General features: G+C 34.1%; 2 protein-coding genes across 2 annotated transcripts; both read left to right on the forward strand.

Moving 5' to 3' along the window:
- Window positions 1-934: 934 nt before the first annotated feature.
- Window positions 935-3,067, forward strand: LOC140853323 (patatin-like protein 2). Its single transcript, XM_073247816.1, has 6 exons — window positions 935-1,165; window positions 1,278-1,459; window positions 1,748-1,937; window positions 2,061-2,222; window positions 2,325-2,627; window positions 2,747-3,067. The coding sequence occupies exons 1-6, from the start codon at window positions 1,001-1,003 to the stop codon at window positions 2,981-2,983; spliced, it is 1,239 nt and encodes a 412-aa protein (XP_073103917.1). The 5' UTR covers window positions 935-1,000; the 3' UTR covers window positions 2,984-3,067.
- A 13,375-nt stretch (window positions 3,068-16,442) lies between these two features.
- On the forward strand, window positions 16,443-18,595 carry LOC140853329 (patatin-like protein 2). Its single transcript, XM_073247833.1, has 6 exons — window positions 16,443-16,628; window positions 16,741-16,922; window positions 17,213-17,402; window positions 17,525-17,686; window positions 17,789-18,091; window positions 18,211-18,595. Exons 1-6 carry the CDS (start codon window positions 16,464-16,466, stop codon window positions 18,445-18,447), a joined length of 1,239 nt encoding a protein of 412 aa, XP_073103934.1. The 5' UTR covers window positions 16,443-16,463; the 3' UTR covers window positions 18,448-18,595.
- The last annotated feature ends 5,883 nt before the right edge of the window (window positions 18,596-24,478 follow it).

Here is a 24,478-nt window from a genome sequence, read left to right on the forward strand (position 1 = left end):
TATTAGATTTTGGATTTGTATGCGGTGAGTCCTGGAGATTTTTTTCTCTTTTTTCTCAAGTCTTGAGGTTTTCGGGAAGTATTCTTTTATTTTCTCTATGAAAGTAACATCTCCCAGAAATCTGCCGTTTTTGGGTGGAAAAGATTTAAAGGGTATGCTTTATTTCTCCAACAGATCGGCCATCAAATTTGTAATACAAAAGACATGAAGGCGAAAAGTCCAAAAGAAGGCTCTTTTTTTTATCCCCCTACATTATTATAATTTTTTTTGAGAGTGTGGCTGCACCAACAAAAGCGGACACGGTCGTGCTCTCGTTGAAGGCGGCCTTCGGCACTCTCTCTCCCCACAAACCAAAAAAAAGGAAAAAAAGAAAAGAAAAGTTCCAGGGGCCGGTATTGGAAGAACATCAATTGCTTGACCGCTTCTAAATTTCCGCGGCCATGCAAACGAGATGGACCGTTTAAAATCTTCTATTCAAAAGAAGAAACCCCACAAGGAGAAGTCATACGTGCATTTATGAGGCTTTGTTTTTTGTCTTAGAATGATTGGTCTAGACGCCATCATAATTGGATCTGACCTCTGACCACTAATCTGCATTGTTATGATTATAAACTTAGTTGGAGCCACACTAAAAAACAATAAATAAAATTTAAAAGAAATGAGGAACCAATCGGCATCCTCCAATACTAATGGGGGATGGTTACTTGTCAGCATCATAAATGGCCCCTAGCTAGATGGACCCAGTCCGATCTAAGTGCCATGCCTAGATCATCCGCATAGTCTGATCTTCTAGCTCAGTTCTGGAATCGACCTTCTGACTCAGTTCTGGGATCGACCTTCTGACTCTTACCCTTTCCTCCCCTTCGTTGCCTATAAATATAAATTTAGGAATGGATTCTTCATCATACGAAAACCGAAGCTATTAAGCATCCCTTGGTTCATAGTCTTAACTCTTGAATTGCGCAGACCTAGCTTTGTTTGAAGCCCGATAGACATCTTCATGGGTTCCCTTAGCTTGAGCCTTTCAACTGTCAGTAATGGCACCGCCACGCCAAGGTCTCCACCTTCCCTTGGAAAGATGGTTACAGTGCTGAGCATAGATGGCGGGGGTGTGAGAGGCATCATCCCAGGAACTATCCTTGCCTTCCTCGAATCCAAGCTTCATGTAGGGAAATCCTATTCCATTCAATAGATCAAGAAGTTCTACATGTAATTGATAGGTGCAATTAATATTCTTCCTCGGCAAGCAACAATAACGTTTGTTTGGCTGCATGCAGGAGCTTGATGGAGAGGATGTGAGACTTGCGGATTACTTTGATGTTATTGCTGGAACAAGCACTGGTGGGTTGGTGACCGCCATGCTCGCTGCTCCAGATGAGAATAATCGTCCACTCTTCACGGCGAAGGAAATCAATGACTTCTACCTTCAAAATTGTCCAAAGATTTTTCCCAAGAGTGGGTAAGTATGGGGAGACATCGTCCAAACTCTTTAAAATACTGAATTTAGAGATGTTGAGAAGAGTGATTCTATTCATACCTGGGAGTAGAAAAACCAAAAAAAAAAAAAAATGAAGACCAGGTCTGATGTGTACATGAAACTCCAGACTATGATACATGCGCATGTTTATACGTAACCAAAGACCGAGGCTTCAGGACTTGAATGAAAATTTGTATATATGATAACTCTGTGATAAGAATTTATAGTTGCCCACTTACATTAAGCAATTCATGATGCTTCTCCATGCAGCAAGGGAATTTTAGGATCAGTGGCGAGCTTATTTGGCAGCATCACGGGTCCAAAGTACGACGGCAAGTATCTCCACTCCAAAGTAGAGCAATTGCTTGGTGGGACTAGACTCCATCAGACTTTAACAAATGTAGTTATTCCCACTTTTGACATCAAGCTTCTCCAGCCTACCATCTTCTCCACCTTTGAGGTATATATTATATATGTTTCCCTCTTCCAAAAACACCATTTAAATTTGGCATGAACTCTTTTTCTTCCTTTGACACAATTAGGCATGCATAACGTTAAATTTACCTCTTCCCCTTCTCTACAGGCTAACAAGGAAGCTTCAAAAGATGCTCTTCTGTCAGATATATGCATAAGTACTTCTGCAGCCCCGACATACCTTCCCGCACACTATTTTCAAACCAAAGACGTCGACGGAAAGTCCCGAAGCTTTAATCTCATTGATGGCGGGGTTGCGGCAAATAATCCTGTAAGTCATCACAAGAACACCATTTCAGTTATTAATTTCTGCATTATTTTATAAAGAAAAACTAACGCGTCGATTGTAATCATCTTAAATGATTGAGAACAGACATTATTGGCCTTGAATGAAGTTACGAAAGAAATTTTCCTACAAAATGCTGACTTCTTGCCAATCAAGCCAGTAGACTATGGAAAATTTCTGGTTCTCTCGTTGGGGACTGGATCAGCCAAGCAAGAAGAGAAATTGAATGCATCCAAGGCATCCAAGTGGGGCGTCCTTGAATGGCTATACAACAATGGCACGACACCATTGATTGATAGTTTTAGTCAAGCTAGTTCTGATATGGTGGACATCCATGCCTCTGTCGTATTCCAAGCATTGCATTGCGAGGGCAACTATCTTCGGATACAGGTAATAATAACATTCTAGCCGCTAATTAAAGGAATGATAACGAGATTTCATTTTCTAAGTTTCTTATTGATTTGATGGACGATGGATGCATGCGACTGAACTATTTGGTTTGCTTGTAGGATGATACTTTGATGGGTGACACAGCATCTGTAGACGTATCTTCCAAAGAGAATTTAACGAAGCTCGTTCAAATTGGCAAACAACTGCTAAAGAAACCAGTGTCGAGGGTGAACTTAGACTCTGGAGTGTATGAAGCGGTCCAAATGGCAGGAACAAATGAAGAAGAACTGACTCGTTTTGCCAAGATGCTTTCCGATGAAAGACGACTCAGGCTTGGGAAGATGCATTTGAATTGATAGCATCGGCATGGTGCCAAACAAGAGATCGTCAATTAATTCCCTTCTTCTATGGAATAAAATTATTCTTTCATTCTTCTTTGTTCATTGAATAAAATGGGGGTAGCTTCCTGCTACTTCCTTTTTACATCAAAAAAAAAAAAAAAAATCTTTTATTCTTTCTTTTCTGTTACAAAATATTCTTTTATTCTTTTATTATGAGGACCAATAGCATTTCTGAAAGTATTGATCTTTAAATAACATTTTTGAACAAAAAGTTTGGGAGATAATCTGTTCTATAATACATGCATATGATTTCTTTCTTTTGATAGAAGAATCATATCTTGTTGCTTGTCTAAATGAAGAGAGATCGTATGCTCGCACCTATTGCTGAAGAAGACCATACCGGAGATTGCGCTGAAAAAGCAATCAAACATTTGATGCTTAAGTGAACGAATTAGTGATATTGAAAATATTGGAACTTCAATTTCCCACTTGAGGTGTTGTTTGTAGGAGATACTAAACGTACGTAGTGCTTTTCTAGTAAATGAATTTGATGAAAAAGATATACAATGGAGTATTTGGGATATCTTATAAAAATACACTATTTTTCTTTTAGACCCAATTATTCGTAATTGTGAGAAGGATCGTGAATATATATAGGCAGCAGACCCCCAAGAAGACCATGGTTAAGTATGCCCGCACCTATTATTGAAGAAGACCATGGTTAAGTATATGGACACAGTCAGAAAAGCATCCCCTCTATATGAAATAGAAAGATTTGTTTGCACCATCATTGACCTAACTATCCTTAAAAGTATTCTATTCCATCTACCTGCAACATTATTTTGTTATGAAGCTTTAAGAATGGTCAACTGTCAATGTATCTCTATCTCATTGTAGAGCATCTTAAACTGCTCAAATAAATATTCATGCTCTCGTTCAATTCTTAAAATTTTGATTATTTTATCTAGTTGATTTTCAACCAAACTCAAATATCATCAAAAGCAATCTAATACTTCTAACTTATGGGAGATTAAGTAATTAAACATGACCAAAACTGGTGAAGCCATACAGAAGGGCAATTACAGAAACCAAGTTTCATTAAATATCAAATACATATAGGACACCATATGTGAGCATGTATAGTACGACCATCATTCAGCATTGTGGGTGCCTATACCTTTTATTCCAACTCTAGAATTATCTCCTATATATAGCCATCTTGTTTCAAGATTGATTCGATGGTACTATTCTTCCATCCATGGTCGGTAATCATAATATCCTATCTCAACTCGTGGCTGATATGCCACATTTCATGCATGGTGAATTAGTCTACATGCTTTCATTTTTTTCACTTTTATAATTATGTAACATTATGTTTGTCTTTTCGATAAAGGACTAATTACAATCGCACTTCAGCTTATGATAGATCAAATACAATGCTACAACTTAGTCCAAAACTGATTCAACACATGCATGCATATCATATTTCTTATATGACCAATTTGTCCAAATACTGCCCATATCCTATCTATATTATTAAAATTATGATCTAATTTTTGGCATCATTATAATCACAATCATACTCTAGCCTATGGTAAATCAAACACAATGCGCACACTAGTTCGAAGCTGATCTAATATATATGCTATTTCTTGCATGACCAACTAATCCAGATGCCGCTCAAACCCTATCAATTAAGTTATGTTTTTCCTACTCAGATATTATTAAGCACCAATTAATTATAATTCAAGCAACATTAATTCAATAATGTATAATACATGTACCGTAGTTATAAAATATACATCAATCGTACATATGCATATTTATATGATTTTTTTAAACATATAGACGATCATGTTGAAAACTCTACCTCCACCGATGATTGACTCAAACACTATGAATATCGACCGACTCCTAAATCCTTGAACTCAAGGCCAGGGAGTTTGGCTTAACATCATCTTGCTTAAGCAATGCTCACCTACAAAGTTAGGCCCATCAGATCAAATGTAAATGTTCATGGTTTATGATAGAAAGTTATAAAAGGCTAACCTTGACTTCACAATTCTGAGTTGGGATCTCTCCTAGGGTTGACCCACACCATAAAACACCTTTGGACCCACCACTAGGCCACTAAATATATAGAGAGAAAAAGAGTATAGATGAGAGAGAAAGAAAAGAGGGAGTTTTTTTTAATTTTCTCTTATCTTTTTTGTTTCGGATTTCTGAAAAAAATAAAGAAGGCAAAAAGCTTTAGGAACAACCATCTCCCCTCCCACATCGGCGATCCCTGATGGCAGCGATAACCCCCAATTGCTATAGCAGCTTCGGCCCTTGGCAATCTAAGCATGGCCACATCTGACACCAGTGGCCGACTCGACAGAAGAAGAGAACAAAACAAGGAAAGTCTTGTTCACAAACTCCAACCCCTACCTACCAACGATAATGCCCATAGAACCTCCCTACCCAAAAAAAAGGAAAAGCAGGGGTCTAATGGCCATACCTCATTTCTAGAGAAGTACTTGATCCTCTTTTCCGACCAGAACGATGGTGGTTTGCGAATAATGCTTAATGAAAAATCAAGAAAATCTCATAGATTTCAATGGCAGTTTGATTGAGGATGCATGAGGGGCAATGCCTAAAGGGAATAGGTGGCATTGTTTTTATAGAAAAAATCCTAGGATATCATTGGAATCCGACGAGACCTAGAATTTACTTTTTGTCGGACTCGAGAAAGGAGGTGGATGCTAATCGGGAGCTCTTTTCCTTGGCATGTGAGATTCAAAAATTTTTCTTTTTTTATCTGTTTGCTTTAAAAATCATATGAAAAAAAATATTCGTGATGGTCAAAGAATCGGATCCTTACACCCCCACCTAATCCATCATTCTCACGCTCATGTTCTCCCAGTCCCACTCACTACAACAAAATAGGATATTAGTGATGAATATTTTCGTCGCTAATAGTTATTAGCAATAAAATTTTCATCGCTAATATTTAGTTGCAAATAATACCATCATTGATAATTATTTACGATGAAAAAAAATTTTCATCGCAAACAATCAATATTACTGATGAAAAATTTTTATCGTTAAAAAATTATTTTTTTTGAAAATTATTTATGATAAAAAATTTTAGCCATAAAAAAAATAATTTACATCATTATTAATTTAATTAAAAAATTTTATAAAAAATAAATTTAAAAAAATATTAGCGATGTAAATTTTTCATCGCAAATAACATAATTTTTTATGTAAATTTTTATCGCTAATAAATATTAAATTAATAGCGATAAAAATATTTTTATCATTATTAATTTAATATAAAATTTTAATATTTTAAAATATATTAAAAAATTTATTTACGATCAATTTTTCATCGCTAATATATTTTTTAGCGATCAATACTTCATCAAAAATAATTTCATCGTTAATAATTTATAATTTTTTTAAAAAAGTAATTTATAAATATTTATATTTAATTTATATTTATAATATTTTTTATAAATTAAAAATAAAAAGTAAAAATAAAAAATTCACATAATAAACTCATAAATAAATTTTATCACCTTATTATATTAAATTAAAATTACAAGAGGTCTAAAATAAAAATAAAAAGCTATACAAATAGGTCGTCTAGTGTCGGCATCTGTAGAAGATGAACGGGCTAGGGAAGGGGAGCACTCAGACCGGCTTGCTGCTGCATCATCAGCTGCATCATCTGCTCCATCTATGCCATCCACTCCATCATCCAGATCTGAAGTTGCTGATACTCGTCGACGTATGCAGTTAACTCATCAGCTTGCTGCTCAACCTGTCTCTGGACCTCCGCCAGCCGAGCATTGCAAGCAGCATGGTTGTCAGCCCTGGATGAGCATGAGGATGAAAGAGCAGTGATCCCATGCCCTAGACTCCTAACACAGCAGGATCTCGTACCAAGTATCTGATCACAGATCTCGTCATCTGTGGATGCAGTCGAGCCCTCAGAGATAGACTGGGATCTGAAAATTAAAGTTATAGCTATTTTAATTTCGTACTGAAAATCAAACTGCGAATGAAAAAATAATTAAAAAACCTACAAAGAGCTCCTGGCTCTCCATCATCCATTCTCCTGACCGTCATTGGTGGGTCTGTCGGTAGATATCGATCCCATCAAAAAACTCATCACTCTAAGCATCTCTCTGCAATTTGAGAATAATGAATTAAAAAATTTTTAAATAGCTAGAGAATTATATACTAATCAAAAATTACTTACCATCTGCTCCATGTGACGAGCGAACAACTTCGAACCCCCACAATGCGGTATGGGCTGTCTAACCCAATTCACGACGTTCTAGGCATATTTTTTATACAGTTAGCAGTCAAATTAGTAAGTAACTAACTGAATTTAAGAATAAATAATTCAATCATTAAACTTTAAAAAATAATTTGGATGTGTAACCTGATATGTCGGATCCTCTCATAATGCCAGCATATGACAGTCCAATGATCCATAGTGGTGCTGTCATAGGGTCGCTGTCACGCTGCCTCCACCCCATGATCCTGCATCATATGATACCAATGCTGATGGATGTGGTGGTGATACTCTTTGAAATGCAAAGATAAATGAGCGTCCATAGCTTGCTGCACGCGATCCTCCTCAAAATCAATAATATCAAATATATCCTTCCAATAATAAATATTAGATGAATATCATGCTATTTAAATATTTATAGTATAATTTATTTTACCTGTAACTGGATGTAGAAAATCTCTCTTTGAGCCGGTACAATGTGACTTCAATTAAAAAGCATCACAGGGGCATAGCTGCGGCATATGATGCCCAACTCGGTCTGTCACGGCTCGCACCATCCCCTAATGGGTCTGGTGTAGCCGGGTGGTATCTCAATACGGAGATGCTGCCCTGGGTGCTCACGTCTTCAATGCTCTAAAGCAAAATTTTTTGATTGACCTCGCCCTCACCTCACTACTCGTGGAGACTGACCTGAAACAATAATAAATAAATCACTAGTATGATAGCTATTTAAATAAAAAAAATTAAATTTTATTATATAAAAAGTATAATAATACCATTTGGATCTATCTCACTCGGATCCGCCTCACTGGGACCTGCCAGTGCAGGATCCTCCGACGACGGAGCTGCTGCGGCAGTGAAAATCGATGAAGACCCCTCAGCCTCTGGGATAGACTGCGAATGCGAATATCATCGTCTATCTCCTGATACCATATCTATAATTCTTGATATATAAATGAACATAATATTGAACAATAATAATGAAAAATAAATTACATTCTAATGAATAAAGTTATATCGCATACCATTATCACAAGAGAAGATTGAACAAAGAATATAGATCTACTCATCAATATTCATATCTTCCTCGATGTGTAGATCTTCTTTTGAATCATAATAATCGATATATGTGTCGTCTTCTATCTCATTGTCATTTATGAACTGATCGTCACACTCTGACTCATCAAGATTAAATACAAAATCAGCTTCAACTTTGTTGGACGGCAGATTAGCCCTATTCAAAGAAGCCATTACAAGTTCTTCATCCACAAGAAGCTCGGCTAATGTTTGTTCTTCTTGCTAAAAAATTTTCTCTTTATGTAAATCCTAATTTTGATCCATCTCTAATCAGGTTGGTAAGTCATATACGCCTCTAGATGTTATTTTTTGTACGACATATCAATTATCTCGATGCTTTAGATCCTTCAAATATATTACTTATTTCGCTTGAGTTGCTCATATATATGGCTCATTCTAGTACCATGTTCTTGCAAAATTTACACTGATAAAGTGTGAATCGATATGAATATCGATCTTTTTATTGCTAATATCCCATCATTCAAACTGAAACAAGAATACAGAATTACTGGATCCATACTTCAGTTCTATGATATCTGTCAGTACACTATAATATTCAATCTCTTCTTCTCTTTCATATTCTATCGTACCAATCTCACTATTCTGGATCCGTCGTTGCATCTCAAGCTCCTTTGTATGAAATCTTATTCCTCCAATGATACAGGATGTATAATGATTAACCCTTCGATCGGGACCACATGCTAAATCGTACAACTCATCGATCGCACCTTCTTTTTTATTAAAAAATTTATATTTTATCTATACCATAAAATAAAAAATTATGTTGGTTTAAATAATTATTTTTATAATTATTAAAAATAACATATTACTAGTATAACTTACAAGATCATCAAATTATTTTGTAAATTTTCTCCTATATCGATCATCAGCATCCGTATTATTCTCTCTATATAATATACCCTTGTGCTCACTATAATAAATTATGATTTTTAATTTTACATCGACATGAAAAAATTATTTAAAATATTAAATAATATGCTAAGATGGTACTTACTCAATGAAATCTATAATTTTTTCATAATTATTTAGAACATAGAAGTGTGCCTTGGATAGCTCGTTCACGTCCGTAAATTCATATCTCCTTTCACCAATTGATCGAACCATTTATTTAAATATAGACAGCATCGGTTTATTGTCACCCCATTCACGATCTACGTTATGATCTGTATGATTGAATATTATTTCGATATCGTTAAGATACATCAAGAAGAACATGACATATTCCGCAGCTACGTATGCTTGCGCTATAGACCTTTCAAGCAGTGCTTTATTGCACACATACTTTTTTAGGATACCCAAGAATCAGCAAATAAAAATAAATTTAAGTTTTAGAAATGCATTTACATCTTATAACTGATATGACAAAGTGCATACAATTTCTTTACCTTTCAATACGATACATCCACCAATAGTGTATCGGTCTGGCCAAAAGAGCTTCATTTAAAAGATGAATAGCCAGATGCACCATAACATTAAACAATGATGGTAGAAAATTTTTTTCTAACTTACAAAGAATGAGTACGATATCTTTCTCAAACTTCTCAAGTAAGTTAATCTTCAATTTTCGATAACATAGTTGTCAAAAATATACTCTCAACTCAATCAATACAGTTTGAACATCACCATCCAAATAGCCACACATGACCACAAGAAGCAAGCGTTGCATCATCATATGGGAGTCATGATTTTTCGGGATCTCAATCCGAATTCTGACCTCGATATAATTTGGATCGTGATCCAAATTTTACTTTTATCAATCAAATAATAAAATATTTGATTAATATTTTTCTTACTTTTTTCTTTTTTTTCTTTTTTTTTTCTTTTTTTCCCTTTTTTTCTATTTTCCCCCCTCGTTTCTCTCTTCCGTTCCTCCCTCTCCGCCGTCACCCACCCCTCTACAGCCGACCCCCTCCCCATCGTCACCCACCCCTCCCTGCGGACCCCCTCCTTGGCCGACCCACTCCGCGGCCCTGTGGCATCGCCGTGTCGCGGCCGAACCCCTCCCCACCCCGTTTCACCCTCGGTCGCCCCCCGACCCCATCTCCACCGATCGACCCTCTACCCGGCCCTGTGGCACCTCGGCCGCCCATGGCCCCGTCCCTGCCCCCATCTTGCCCCTGGCCAATTCCGTCTCGCCCCCGACCGCCCTCCAACACCATCCCCACACCAATTTCGCCCCTGGTCACCCCCCAACCCCATCTCTCCCAGCCGACCCCCTTCTCGATCCCGTGGTGCTGTCGGCTGCCCACGGCCCCCTCCCCGCACCGGTCTCGCCCCCAACCGCCCCCCGAACCCATCCCGTCCCTATTTCGCTCCCGACCGTCGGCCGACCCCATCTCCGTCGGTCGAATCCCTCCCCAGCCCCGTGACGTCGCCGGCCACCCACGGCCCCCTCTCCGCCCCCATCTCACCCCCGACCGCCCCCCGAACCCATCCTCACCCCCATCTCGCCCCCGACCGCCCTCCGATCCCGTCTCCACCGATCGACCCCCTCCCCAGCCCCATGGTGCCACCGGCTACCCATGCCCCCCTCCCCCCGGAACCCCCTTCGCCCTCTAATGGCCCGATCAACATAAAAAAATGGGGTGGAATACCTTACCTCCAGCAGACAGCAATGGCAACAGTGGCACAACAACGGTGTGGACGACGGATGGTGGTGGTGACGGTGGAGACAGGCTTGCCGGCGGGAAGAGAGGGGGTAGAGCACGGAGAGGGAGAGAGGAGAGGGGAAAGAGGAGAGGGGAGAGCACAGAGAGAGAAGAGGGGAGAGGGAGAGAGGAGAGGGGAGAGGAAGAGAAGAGGGTTTCGTGCGAAGGGACACCGAGTTGATATGCATTAAATGCAAAACTATTAGCGATGAAAATTTTCATCGCAAATACAATTATTAGCGATGAAAAATTATTTTTGTCACCAACAATTCTAGTCAAAAAAAATTTTCTCACTAAAAAATTTTTTTCTCTAAAAAAAATTATTTATAATGAAAAAATAAAATTTTATCGTTAATAATACTATTAGCAACGAAAATTTAATTTTCGCCACCAATAATGCCCGCCAAAAAAAAATTCTCTACTTAAATTTTTTTTTTCTAAAAGAATTTAGCCTAAAAAAAATTATTGATGATGAAAAAAAATTTTATCATTAATAAACTTATTAGAATAAAAATTTTATTTTCATAATCAATAATTTTTGCCAAAAAAAATTGCCCATTAAAAAAAATTCCATTAAAAAAATTATTTATGATGAAAAAATAAAATTTCATCATTAATAATGCTATTAGCAATGAAAATTTAATTTTTATCACCAATAATCTTAGTCAAAAAAATAATTTTCACTAAAAAATTTTTTTCTTTAAAACAATTTCATCCAAAAAAATTATTGGTGATGAAAAAAAATTCATCGTTAATAAATTTATGGGCAACAAAAATTTTTTCATCACCAATAATTTTTGTCAAAAAAAATTTTCTCATTAAAAAATTTTCTCTCTAAAAAATTTCACAAAAAAAAATTATTGACGATGAAAATAAAAAATTTCATCATTAATAAATTTATTAATAATGTAAATTTTATTTTTGTCATCAATAATTTTTGTAAAAAAAAATTTTAAAAAATATTTGCAATAAAAATTTATTTTACATCGCTAATAATTAACTATCTTTCCAATAATAATTTTATAAAAAATTAATTTTAGATTTTTTCACCAAAAAAATATTCCATCCAAAAAATTTAATAACAAAAAATGACATTAAAAAAATATTCATGATGAAAAATAAAATTAAATTTTTTAATCTAAAAAATTTTTGGTCTAAAAAATTTTTTAAAATAATTTCATCAAAAAAATTAATTTTTTATTAATCAAAAAATTATATAAATAGTTAATTTGTGATTGTCCCTCCAAAAAAATTACGTACATGAAAATTATAATTTCGATGAAAAGTTTAATTTACGTCGCTAATAATTGTTATAAGAGCAGCTCTTCGACTTCCACAATGGAATGGACACTATAGGAGATTGATAGTTTTGAGATCTTCGATCTTCAAGGAGCTCGTCTTCTTCTTGAAATTCTGATTTCGAAAGTCGGAGTATGAGAATATCGCAGCGATTCTGAGATCGTCGAGAAATCTATCATGACTGAATCATAAATTATCGAGTACTTTTGATGAAAATATTGATAAAATAAGAATTATCTTTCCTATTGTGACCATCTCATAAAGCAATACCTTAGCAAATTAACCTTCATTGACACTGTCCCTACACAAATAGCAAGTCAAACACTTCCATCACATGACAGAAGAATATAGCTCCAAAAGATATATTGATACTGCAAAAATCTGTAGAATATTATTTTCTCGAACTTCTCTTTCACTATTCTACAGAAAGAAAGCAATAATTTCTTGCAAAACAAGAGGAAAGGGGGAGCATTTAAACTCAAATTCAAAGACAAGATCTAAGTCTTAAGAGTAAACTTACCTTATCATGCCACCATGTGAATAACTTTTTTCTGGATCATGTTTTAACGTATAAAGATCCTGAATTATCTCTTTTCTATATTCTTGGATAAATACAAGGTCTTTGTACTTTATGATCTCTAGTCAGTTTATAGAACCAACAACTCATACAAAATTGAGCAATGAGGCAGATTCAGAGAAACTTTGAGACGATTAATATAAAAAAGTATGCCTCATAAACCATAAAATGAACTGTTTACAAATAAAAATAAATATAATACATATTTATGATGAATTTTTTTTTCATCATAAAAATAGTTTATTTACGATAAAAAAATTTTGTCGTAAATAATGATCAATTTTTGATTTTTTTTCTTAATTTTTAATTTTTTTAACTATTGGTGACGAAACAAGTTTCGTTGCGAATAATCCCGTATTTACGATAAAAATTTTTTTCATCATAAAAAGAGTAATTTACAATGAATATTTTTTATCATAAATAATCTGTAATTTTTATTTTTTAAAAATTTTTAATTTTTTTTAGCTATTTGAGATGAAAATATTTTCATCGTAAATAACTCTATTTATGATGGAAATAGTGTTTTATCATAAATACTTAAATTATTTATGATGTAATATTTTTATCATAAATAATCTATAATTTTTATATTTTTAAAATTTTTTATTTATTTTAAAATATTGACGATGAATCTATTTCATCATAAATAATTAAGAATTTATGATGAAAAATAATTTTCATCAAAAATACTCATTTATTTATAATGTAACATTTTCATCGCAACTAATCTATAATTTTTAAATTTTTAAATTTTTTATTTTTTAAAATATTGATGATGAAAATATTTTTATCATAATTTATCAATTATTTATGATAAAAATTAATTTTTATCATAAATATTTAATTATTTATGATATAATATTTTCATCATAACTAATCTATAATTTTTAAATTTTTTAAATTTTTTATTTTTTTTCAAAATATTGATGATAAAAATATTTTTATCATAAATAATTGATAAAAATTAATTTTTATCATAAATATTCAATTATCTCTGATGTAATATTTTTATTGCAACTAATCTATAATTTTTAAATTTTTTATTTTTTTATTTTTTACAAAATATGGATGATAAAAATATTTTTATCATAAATAATCAATTATTTATGATAAAAATATTTTTATCATAAATAATCAATTATTTATGATAAAAATTAATTTTCATCATAAATATTTAATTATTTATGATATAATATTTTTATCACAAATATACACTAATTTTTAAATTTTTAAATTTTTTATTTTTTTAAAAATATTGATAATGAAAATATTTTCATCATAAATAATTGATTATTTATGATGAAAATTAATTTTCATCATAAATTTTTAATTATTTATAATGTAATATTTTTGTCATAAATATTCTATAATTTTTAAACTTTTAAAATTTTTTTGTTTTTTTTAAATATTGACAACTAAAATATTTTTGTTATAAATAATCGATTATTTATAATGAAAATCAATTTTTATCTCAAATAATCAATTATTTATGATGAAATATTTTTATCATAAATAATCTATAGTTTTTAAAATTTTTAAATTTTTTTATTTTTTTTCAAATATTAGCAACAAATAGTTTCATTGGGAATATGGTTATTGCCGATAAAAAAATATTTTTCATCGTAAATACTTAAATTATTTATGATGAAAATATTTTCATCATGAATATTTTAAAATTTAAAATTAAAATAAATGATGAATTATTTATAATGAAAATATTCATCATAAATATTTTATATTTACGATGGAATATTTTTCTGTCGCTGATAGTAAACAATTTGAAATGAAAAAATATTTTTATCATAAATATTTTATTATTTATGATAAATTTAATTTTTTATTATAAATATAATTATTGACGATGAAAATTATTTACATCATAAATAATTCTATTGCAAAAATATTCTTTTATTGTAGTGATTCATACTCTCACACTTCATTGCACACTCTCTCTCATTCTCACACACCACAATTCTCTGCCATCTTTTATTTTTCTTACATCTCTCTCTTCTTCCTCTCTTGACTAGCCCTAGGGGGGCTTCATCATGCCACATCCTGCTCCCATCCTTATGATAGGTATTAGGGTACGGTCTCAAATTAAGCATCCATGTGATAATTATCTGAATCTTGACATCTGCTTATGATAAATGGCTTAACTCTTCTTGATATATTTTTAAAATTATTTCATAATCTTTACATCAATCTATTAAATGGTCAAGCATATTATGATTTATCTCCGTATAAGAGTTAGATATATATTTTGATATTTTTATAAATAAATTACATTGGATATAGAATATGTTTTGAATAATAATTATTTTAAAAAATATAAATAATTTGTAAAAATATTTTTGTATAAATTTTATTTAGCTATAATCTGCGTTGGCTTTACCGATAAAGATTATATGTTTGTCCTATCGGTTTGTAATTTTATAATAGAATAGATGAATGGATGAGATCGATTGAAGTCATTTGCAATCTATCTAACGTGTGATTCGGCAATTGGTACCATAAAAATAATTTATTATTTTTTTGTACGAAAGGTACAATCCGACCACCAACTTTCAGGGGTGTGCTATTATTAGATTTTGGATTTGTATGCGGTGAGTCCTGGAGATTTTTTTCTCTTTTTTCTCAAGTCTTGAGGTTTTGGGGAAGTAATCTTTTATTTTCTCCATGAAAGTAACATCTCCCAGAAATCTGCCGTTTTTGGGTGGAAAAGATTTAAAGGGTATGCTTTATTTCTCCAACAGATCGGCCATCAAATTTGTAATACAAAAGACATGAAAGCGAAAAGTCCAAAAGAAGGCTTTTTTTTTATCCCCCTACAATATTATTATTTTTATTGAGAGTGTGGCTGCACCAACAAAAGCGGACACGGTCGTGCTCTCGTTGAAGGCGGCCTTTGGCACTCCCTCTCCCCACAAACCAAAAAAAAAAGAAAAAAAGAAAAGAAAAGTTCCCGGGGCCGGTATTGGAAGAACATCAATTGCTTGACCGCTTCTAAATTTCCGCGGCCATGCAAACGAGATGGACCGTTTAAAATCTTCTATTCAAAAGAAGAAACCCCACAAGGGGAAGTCATACGTGCATTTATGAGGCTTTGTTTTTTGTCTTAGAATGATTGGTCTAGACGACATCATAATTGGATCTGACCTCTGACCTCTGACCACTAATCTGCATTGTTATGATTATAAACTTAGTTGGAGCCACACTAAAAAACAATAAATAAAATTTAAAAGAAATGAGGAACCAATCGGCATCCTCCAATACTAATGGGGGGTGGTTACTTGTCAGCATCATAAATGGCCCCTAGCTAGATGGACCCGGTCCGGTCTAAGTGCCATGCCTAGATCATCCGCATGGTCAGACCTTCTGGCTCAGTTCTGGAATCGACCTTCTGACTCAGTTTTGGGATCGACCTTCTGACTCTTACCCTTTCCTCCCCTTCGTTGCCTATAAATATAGATCTAGGAATGGATTCTTCATCATACGAAAACCGAAGCCATTAAGCACCCTTGGTTCATAGTCTTAACGCTTGAATTGTGCAGACCTAGCTTTGTTTGAAGCCCGATAGACATCTTCATGGGTTCCCTTAGCTTGAGCCTTTCAACCGTCAGCAATGGCACCGCCACGCCAAGGTCTCCACCTTCCCTTGGAAAGATGGTTACAGTGCTGAGCATAGATGGCGGGGGTGTGAGAGGCATCATCCCAGGAACTATCCTTGTCTTCCTCGAATCCAAGCTTCAGGTAGGGAAATCCTATTCCATTCAATAGATCAAGAAGTTTTACATGTAATTGATAGGTGCAATTAATATTCTTCCTCGGCAAGCAACAATAACGTTTGTTTGGCTGCATGCAGGAGCTTGATGGAGAGGATGTGAGACTTGCGGATTACTTTGATGTTATTGCTGGAACAAGCACTGGTGGGTTGGTGACCGCCATGCTCGCTGCTCCAGATGAGAATAATCGTCCACTCTTCGCGGCGAAGGAAATCAATGACTTCTACCTTCAAAATTGTCCAAAGATTTTTCCCAAGAGTGGGTAAGTATGAGGAGACATCATCCAAACTCCTTAAAGTACTGAATTTAGAGATGTTGAGAAGAGTGATTCTAGTCATACCTAGGAGTAGAAAAACCAAAAAAAAAAAAAAAAATGAAGACCAGGTCTGATGTGTACATGAAACTCCAGACTATGATACATGCGCATGTTTATACGTAACCAAAGACCGAGGCTTAAGGAATTGAATGAAAATTTGTATATATGATAACTCTGTGATAAAAATTTATAGTTGCCCACTTACATTAAGCAATTCATGATGCTTCTCCGTGCAGCAAGGGAATTTTAGGATCAGTGGCGAGCTTATTTGGCAGCATCACGGGTCCAAAGTACGACGGCAAGTATCTCCACTCCAAAGTAGAGCAATTGCTTGGTGGGACTAGACTCCATCAGACTTTAACAAATGTAGTTATTCCCACTTTTGACATCAAGCTTCTCCAGCCTACCATCTTCTCCACCTTTGAGGTATATATTATATATGTTTCCTCTCCCAAAAACACCATTTAAATTTGGCATGAACTCTTTTTCTTCCTTTGACACAATTAGGCATGCATAACGTTAAATTTACCTCTTCCCCTTCTCTACAGGCTAAGAAGGAAGCTTCAAAAGATGCTCTTCTGTCAGATATAAGCATAAGTACTTCTGCAGCCCCGACATACCTTCCCGCACACTATTTTCAAACCAAATACGTCGACGGAAAGTCCCGAAGCTTTAATCTCATTGATGGAGGGGTTGCAGCAAATAATCCAGTAAGTCATCAAAAGAACACCATTTCAGTTATTAATTTCTGCATTATTTTATAAAGAAAAACTAACGCGTCGATTGTAATCATCTTAAATGATTGAGAACAGACATTATTGGCCTTGAATGAAGTTACGAAAGAAATTTTCCTACAAAATGCTGACTTCTTGCCAATCAAGCCAGTAGACTATGGAAAATTTCTGGTTCTCTCGTTGGGGACTGGATCAGCCAAGCAAGAAGAGAAATTGAATGCATCCAAGGCATCCAAGTGGGGCGTCCTTGAATGGCTATACAACAATGGCACGACACCATTGATTGATAGTTTTAGTCAAGCTAGTTCTGATATGGTGGACATCCATGCCTCTGTCGTATTCCAAGCATTGCATTGCGAGGGCAACTATCTTCGGATACAGGTAATAATAACATTCTAGCCGCTAATTAAAGGAATGATAACGAGATTTCATTTTCTAAGTTTCTTATTGATTTGATGGACGATGCATGCATGCGACTGAACTATTTGGTTTGCTTGTAGGATGATACTTTGATGGGTGACACAGCATCTGTTGACGTATCTTCCAAAGAGAATTTAATGAAGCTCGTTCAAATTGGCAAACAATTGCTAAAGAAACCAGTATCGAGGGTGAACTTAGACTCTGGAGTGTATGAACCGGTCCAAATGGCAGGAACAAATGAAGAAGAACTGACTCATTTTGCCAAGATGCTTTCCGATGAAAGACGACTCAGGCTTGGGAAAATGCATTTGAATTGATAGCATCGGCATGGTGCCAAACAAGAGATCGTCAATTAATTCCCTTCTTCTATGGAATAAAATTATTCTTTCATTCTTCTTTGTTCATTGAATAAAATGGGGGTAGCTTCCTGCTACTTCCTTTTTACATCAAAAAAAAAAAAAAACTTTTATTCTTTCCTTTCTGTTACAAAATATTCTTTTATTCTTTTATTATGAGGACCAATAGCATTTCTGAAAGTATTGATCTTTAAATAACATTTCTGAACAAAAAGTTTGGGAGATAATCTGTTCTATAATACATGCATATGATTTCTTTCTTTTGATAGAAGAATCATATCTTGTTGCTTGTCTAAATGAAGAGAGATCGTATGCTCACACCTATTGCTAAAGAAGACCTTTCCAGAGATTGCGCTGAAAAAGCAATCAAACATTTGATGCTTAAGCGAACGAATTAGTGATATTGAAAATATTGGAACTTCAATTTCCCACTTGAGGTGTTGTTTGTAGGAGATACTAAACGTACGTAGTGCTTTTCTAGTAAATGAATTCGGTGAAAAAGATATATAATGGAGTGTTTGGGATATCTTATAAAAATAATTATTTTTCTTTTAGACCCAATTATTCATAATTGTGAGAAGGATCGTGAATATATATAGGCAGCAGACCCCCAAGAAGACCATGGTTAAGTATGCCCGCACCTATTATTGAAGAAGACCATGGTTAAGTATATGGACACAGTCAGAAAAGCATCCCCTCTATATGAAATAGAAAGATTTGTTTGCACCATCATTGACCTAACCATCCTTAAAAGTATTCTATTCCATCTACCTGCAACATTATTTTGTTATGAAGCTTTAAGAATGGTCAACTGTCAATGTATCTCTATCTCATTGTAGAGCATCTTAAACTGCTCAAATAAATATTCATGCTCTCGTTCAATTCTTAAAATTTTGATTATTTTATCTAGTTGATTCTCAACCAAACTCAAATATCATCAAAAGCAATCTAATACTTCTAACTTATGGGAGATTAAGTAATTAAACATGACCAAAACTTGTGAAGCCATACAGAAGGGCAATTACAGAAACCAAGTTTCATTAAATATCTAATACATATAGGACACCATATATGAGCATGTATAGTACGACCATCATTCAGCAATATGGGTGCCTATACCTTTTATTCCAACTCTAGAATTATCTCCTATATATATCCATCTTGTTTCAAGATTGATTCGATGGTACTATTCTTCCATCCATGGTCAGCAATCATAATATCCTATCTCAACTCGTGGCTGATATGCCACATTTCATGCATGGTGAATTAGTCTACATGCTTTCATTTTTTTCACTTTTATAATTATGTAACATTATGTTTGTCTTTCCGATAAAGGACTAATTACAATCGTACTTCAGCTTATGATAGATCAAATACAATGACTACAACTTAGTCCAAAACTGATTCAATACATACACGCATACCATATTTCTTATATGACCAATTTGTCCAAATACTGCCCATACCCTATCTATATTATTTAAATTATGATCTGATTTTTGGCATCATTATAATCACAATCATACTCTAGCCTATGGTAAATCAAACACAATGCGCACACTAGTTCGAAGCTGATCTAATATATATGCTATATTTCTTGCATGACCAACTAATCCAGATGCCGCTCAAACCCTATCAATTAAGTTATGTTTTTCCTACTCAAATATTATTAAGCACCAATTAATTATAATTCAAGCAACATTAATTCAACAATATATAATACATGTACCGTAGTTATAAAATATACATCAATCGTACATATGCATATTTATATGTTTTTTATAAACATATAGACAATCATGTTGAAAACTCTACCTCCACCGACGATTGACTAAACACTATGAATATCGACCGACTCCTAAATCCTTGAACTCAAGGCCAGGGAGTTTGGCTTAACATCATCTTGCCTAAGCAATGCTCACCTACAAAGTTAGGCCCATCAGATCAAATGTAAATGTTCATGGTTTATGATAGAAAGTTATAAAAGACTAACCTTGACTTCACAATTTAGAGTTGGGATCTCTCCTAGGGTTGACCCACACCATAAAACACCTTTGGACCCACCACTAGGTCACTAAAAATATAGAGAGAGAAAGAGTATAGATGAAAGAGAAAGAAAAGAGAGGAAAGAGGGAGTTTTTTTTTAATTTTCTCTTATCTTTTTTGTTTCGGCTTTCTGAAAAAAATAAAGAAGGCAAAAAGCTTTAGAAACAACCACCTCCCCTCCCACATCGGCGATCCCCGATGGCAGCGATAACCCCCAATTGCTATAGCAGCTTCGGCCCTTGGCAATCTAAGCACGGCCACATCTGACGCTAGTGGCCTACTTGACAGAAGAAGAGAACAAAACAAGGAAAGTCTTGTTCACAAACTCCAACCCCTACCTACCAACGATAATGCCCATAGAACCTCCCTACCCAAAAAAAAGGAAAAGCAGGGTTCTACTGGCCATACCTCATTTCTAGAGAAGTACTTGATCCTCTTTTTCGATTAGAACGGTGGTGGTTTGTGAATAATGCTTAATGAAAAATCAAGAAAATCTCATAGATTTCAGTGGCAGTTTGATTGAAGATGCATGAGGGGCAATGCCTAAAGAGAATAGGTGGCATTGTTTTTATAGAAAAAATCCTAGGATATCATTGGAATCTGACGAGACCTAGAATTTACTTTTTGTCAAACTCGAGAGAGGAGGTGGATGCTAATCGAGAGCTCTTTTCCTAGGCATGTGAGATTCAAAAATTTTTCTTTTTTTATCTGTTTGCTTTAAAAATTATATGAAAAAAAAAATATTCTTGATGGTCAAAGAATCGGATCCCTACACCCCCATCCAATCCATCATTCTCGTGCTCATGTTCTCTCAGTCCCACTCACTACAACAAAATAGGATATTAGTGATGAATATTTTCATCGCTAATAGTTATTAGCGATGAAATTTTTATCACTAATATTTAGTTACAAATAATACCATCATTGATAATTATTTATAAAAAAAAAAATTTCATCGCATACAATCAATATTACTGATGAAAAATTTTCATCATTAAAAAAATTATTTTTTTAAAAATTATTTATGATAAAAAATTTTAGTCATAAAAAAAGATAATTTACGTCGCTATTGATTTAATTAAAAAATTTTATAAAAAATAAATTTAAAAAATATTAGATTAAATTTTGACATAAATTTTTAAAAAATAAATTTAAAAAATAAATTTAAAAAATAAATTTTGACATAAATTTTTATCGCTAATAAATATTAAATTAATAGCGATAAAAATATTTTCATCATTATTAATTTAATATAAAATTTTAATATTTTTAAATATATTAAAAAATTTATTTATGATCAATTTTTTATCGCTAATATGTTTTTTAGCGATCAATATTTTACCAAAAATAATTCCATTGCTAATAATTTATAGATTTTTTTAAAAAAATTTATAAATATTTATATTTATAATATTTTTTATAAATTAAAAATAAAAAAATTCATACAATAAACTCACAAATAAATTTTATCATCTTATTATATTAAATTAAAATTATAAGAGGTCTAAAATAAAAATAAAAAGCTACACAAATAGACCGTCTAGTGTCGGCATCTATAGAAGACGAACGAGCTAGGGAAGGGGAGCATTCGGATGAGCTCAGACCGACCTACTGTTGCCTCATCAGCTGCATCATCTGCTCCATCTATATCATCCACTCCATCATCTGGATTTGAAGCTGCTGATACTCGTCGATGCATGCAGTCAACTCATCAGCTTGCTGCTCTGCCTGCCTCTGGACCTCCGTCAGTCGAGCATTGCAAGCCGCATGGTTTTCAGCCCTGGACGAGCGTGAGGATGAAGGAGCAGTGATCCCATGCCCTAGACTCCTAACACAACAGGATCTCGTACCAAATATCTGATCACAGATCTCGTCATCTGTGGATGCGATCGAGCCCTCAGAGGTAGGCTGGGATCTGAAAATTAAAATTATAGCTATTTTAATTTTGTACTGAAAATCAAACTGTGAATGAAAAAAATAATTAAAAAAACTTACAAAGAGCTTCTGACTCCCCGTCGTCCATTCTCCTGACCGTCATTGGTGGGTCTACTGGTAGATATCGATCCTATCAAAAAACTCGCCACTCTCAACATCTCTCTGTAATTTGAGAATAATTAATTAAAAAAATTTTAAATAGCTAGAGAATTATATACTAATCAGAAATTACTTACCATCTGCTCCATGTGATGAGCGAATAATTTCGAACCCCACAATGCGGTATGGTCTGTCTAACCCGATTCACGATGTTCTGGGCATATTTTCTCTGTACAGTTAGCAGTCAAATTAGTAAGTAACAAACTGAATTTAAGAATAAATGATTCAATTATTAAACTCTAAAAAAAATTTGGATGTGTAACCTGATATGTCGGATCCTCTCATAATGCCAGCATATGACAGTCCAATCATCTATAGTGATACTGTCATAGGGTCGCTGTCGTTCTGCCTTCACCCTATGATCCTGCATCATATGATACCAATACTGATGGATGTGGTAGTGATACTCTTTGAAATGCAAAGATAAATGAACGTCTACAGCTTGCTGCATGCGATCCTCTTCAAAATCAATAATATCAAATATATCCCATCAATAATAAATATTAGACAAATATCGTGCTATTTAAATATTCACAGTATAATTTATTTTATCTGTAACTAGATGTAGAAAATCTCTCTTTGAGCCGGTACAATGCGACTTCAATCGAAAAGCATCACGGGGGCATAGCTGCGGCATATGATGTCCAACTCGATCTGTCACGGCTCGCACCATCCCCTAATGGGCCTGGTGTAGCCGGGTGATATCTCGATACGGAGATGCTGCCCTGGGTGCTCGCATCTTCAATGCTCTAGAGTAAAGTTTTTCGATGGATCTCGCCCTTACCTCACTACTAGTGGAGACTGACCTGAAATAACAATAAATAAATCACTAGAATGATAGCTATCCAAATAAAAAAAATTAAATTTTATTATATAAAAAGTATAATAATATCACTCTGACCCGCCTCATTGGGATCTGCCAGTGCAGGATCCTCTGGCGATGGAGCTGGTGCGGCAGTGAAAATCGATGAAGATGCCTCAGCCTCCGGGATAGACTGCGAATGCGAATATCATCGTCTGTCTCCTGATACCATATCTGCAATTCTTGATATATAAATGAACATAATATTGAACAACAATAATAAAAATTAAATTACATTATAATGAATAAAGTTAAATCGCATACCATTATCGTAAGAGAAGATTGAACAAAGAATATAGATCTACTTATCAATATTCGTATCTTTTTTGATGTGTAGATCTTCTTTCGAATCATAATAATCGACATATGTATCACCTTCTATCTCATTGTCATTTACGAACTGATCGTCACACTCTGACTCATCAAGATTAAATATAAAATCAACTTCAACTTCATTGGACGGCAGATTAGCCCTATTCAAAGAAGCCATTACAAGTTCTTTATCAACAAGAAGCTCGACTAATATTTGTTCTTCTTACTGAAAAATTTTCTCTTCATGTAAATCCAAATTTTTATCCATCTCTAATCAGGATGGTATGTTATATACGCCTCTAGGTGTTGTTATTTTTTGTACGACATGTCAATTATCTCAATACTTTAGATCCTTCAAATATATTATTTATTTCACTTTAGTTGCTCATATATACAGCTCATTCTGGTACCATGTTCTTGCAAAATTTACACTGATAAAGTGTAAATCGATATGAATATCGATTTTTTTATTGCTAATATCCCACCATTCATACTGAAATAAGAATACAGAATTACTGGATTCATACTTCAGTTCTATGATATCTGTCAGTACACTATAATATTCAATCTCTTCTTCTCCTTCATATCCTATCATACGAATCTCACTATTCTGGATCCATCGTTGCATCTCAAGCTCCATTGTATGAAATCTTTTTCCTCTAATGATACAGGATGCAT

This window comes from Elaeis guineensis, chromosome 13 (genome assembly GCF_000442705.2).
Source record: "Elaeis guineensis isolate ETL-2024a chromosome 13, EG11, whole genome shotgun sequence".
Taxonomy (NCBI): domain Eukaryota; kingdom Viridiplantae; phylum Streptophyta; class Magnoliopsida; order Arecales; family Arecaceae; genus Elaeis; species Elaeis guineensis.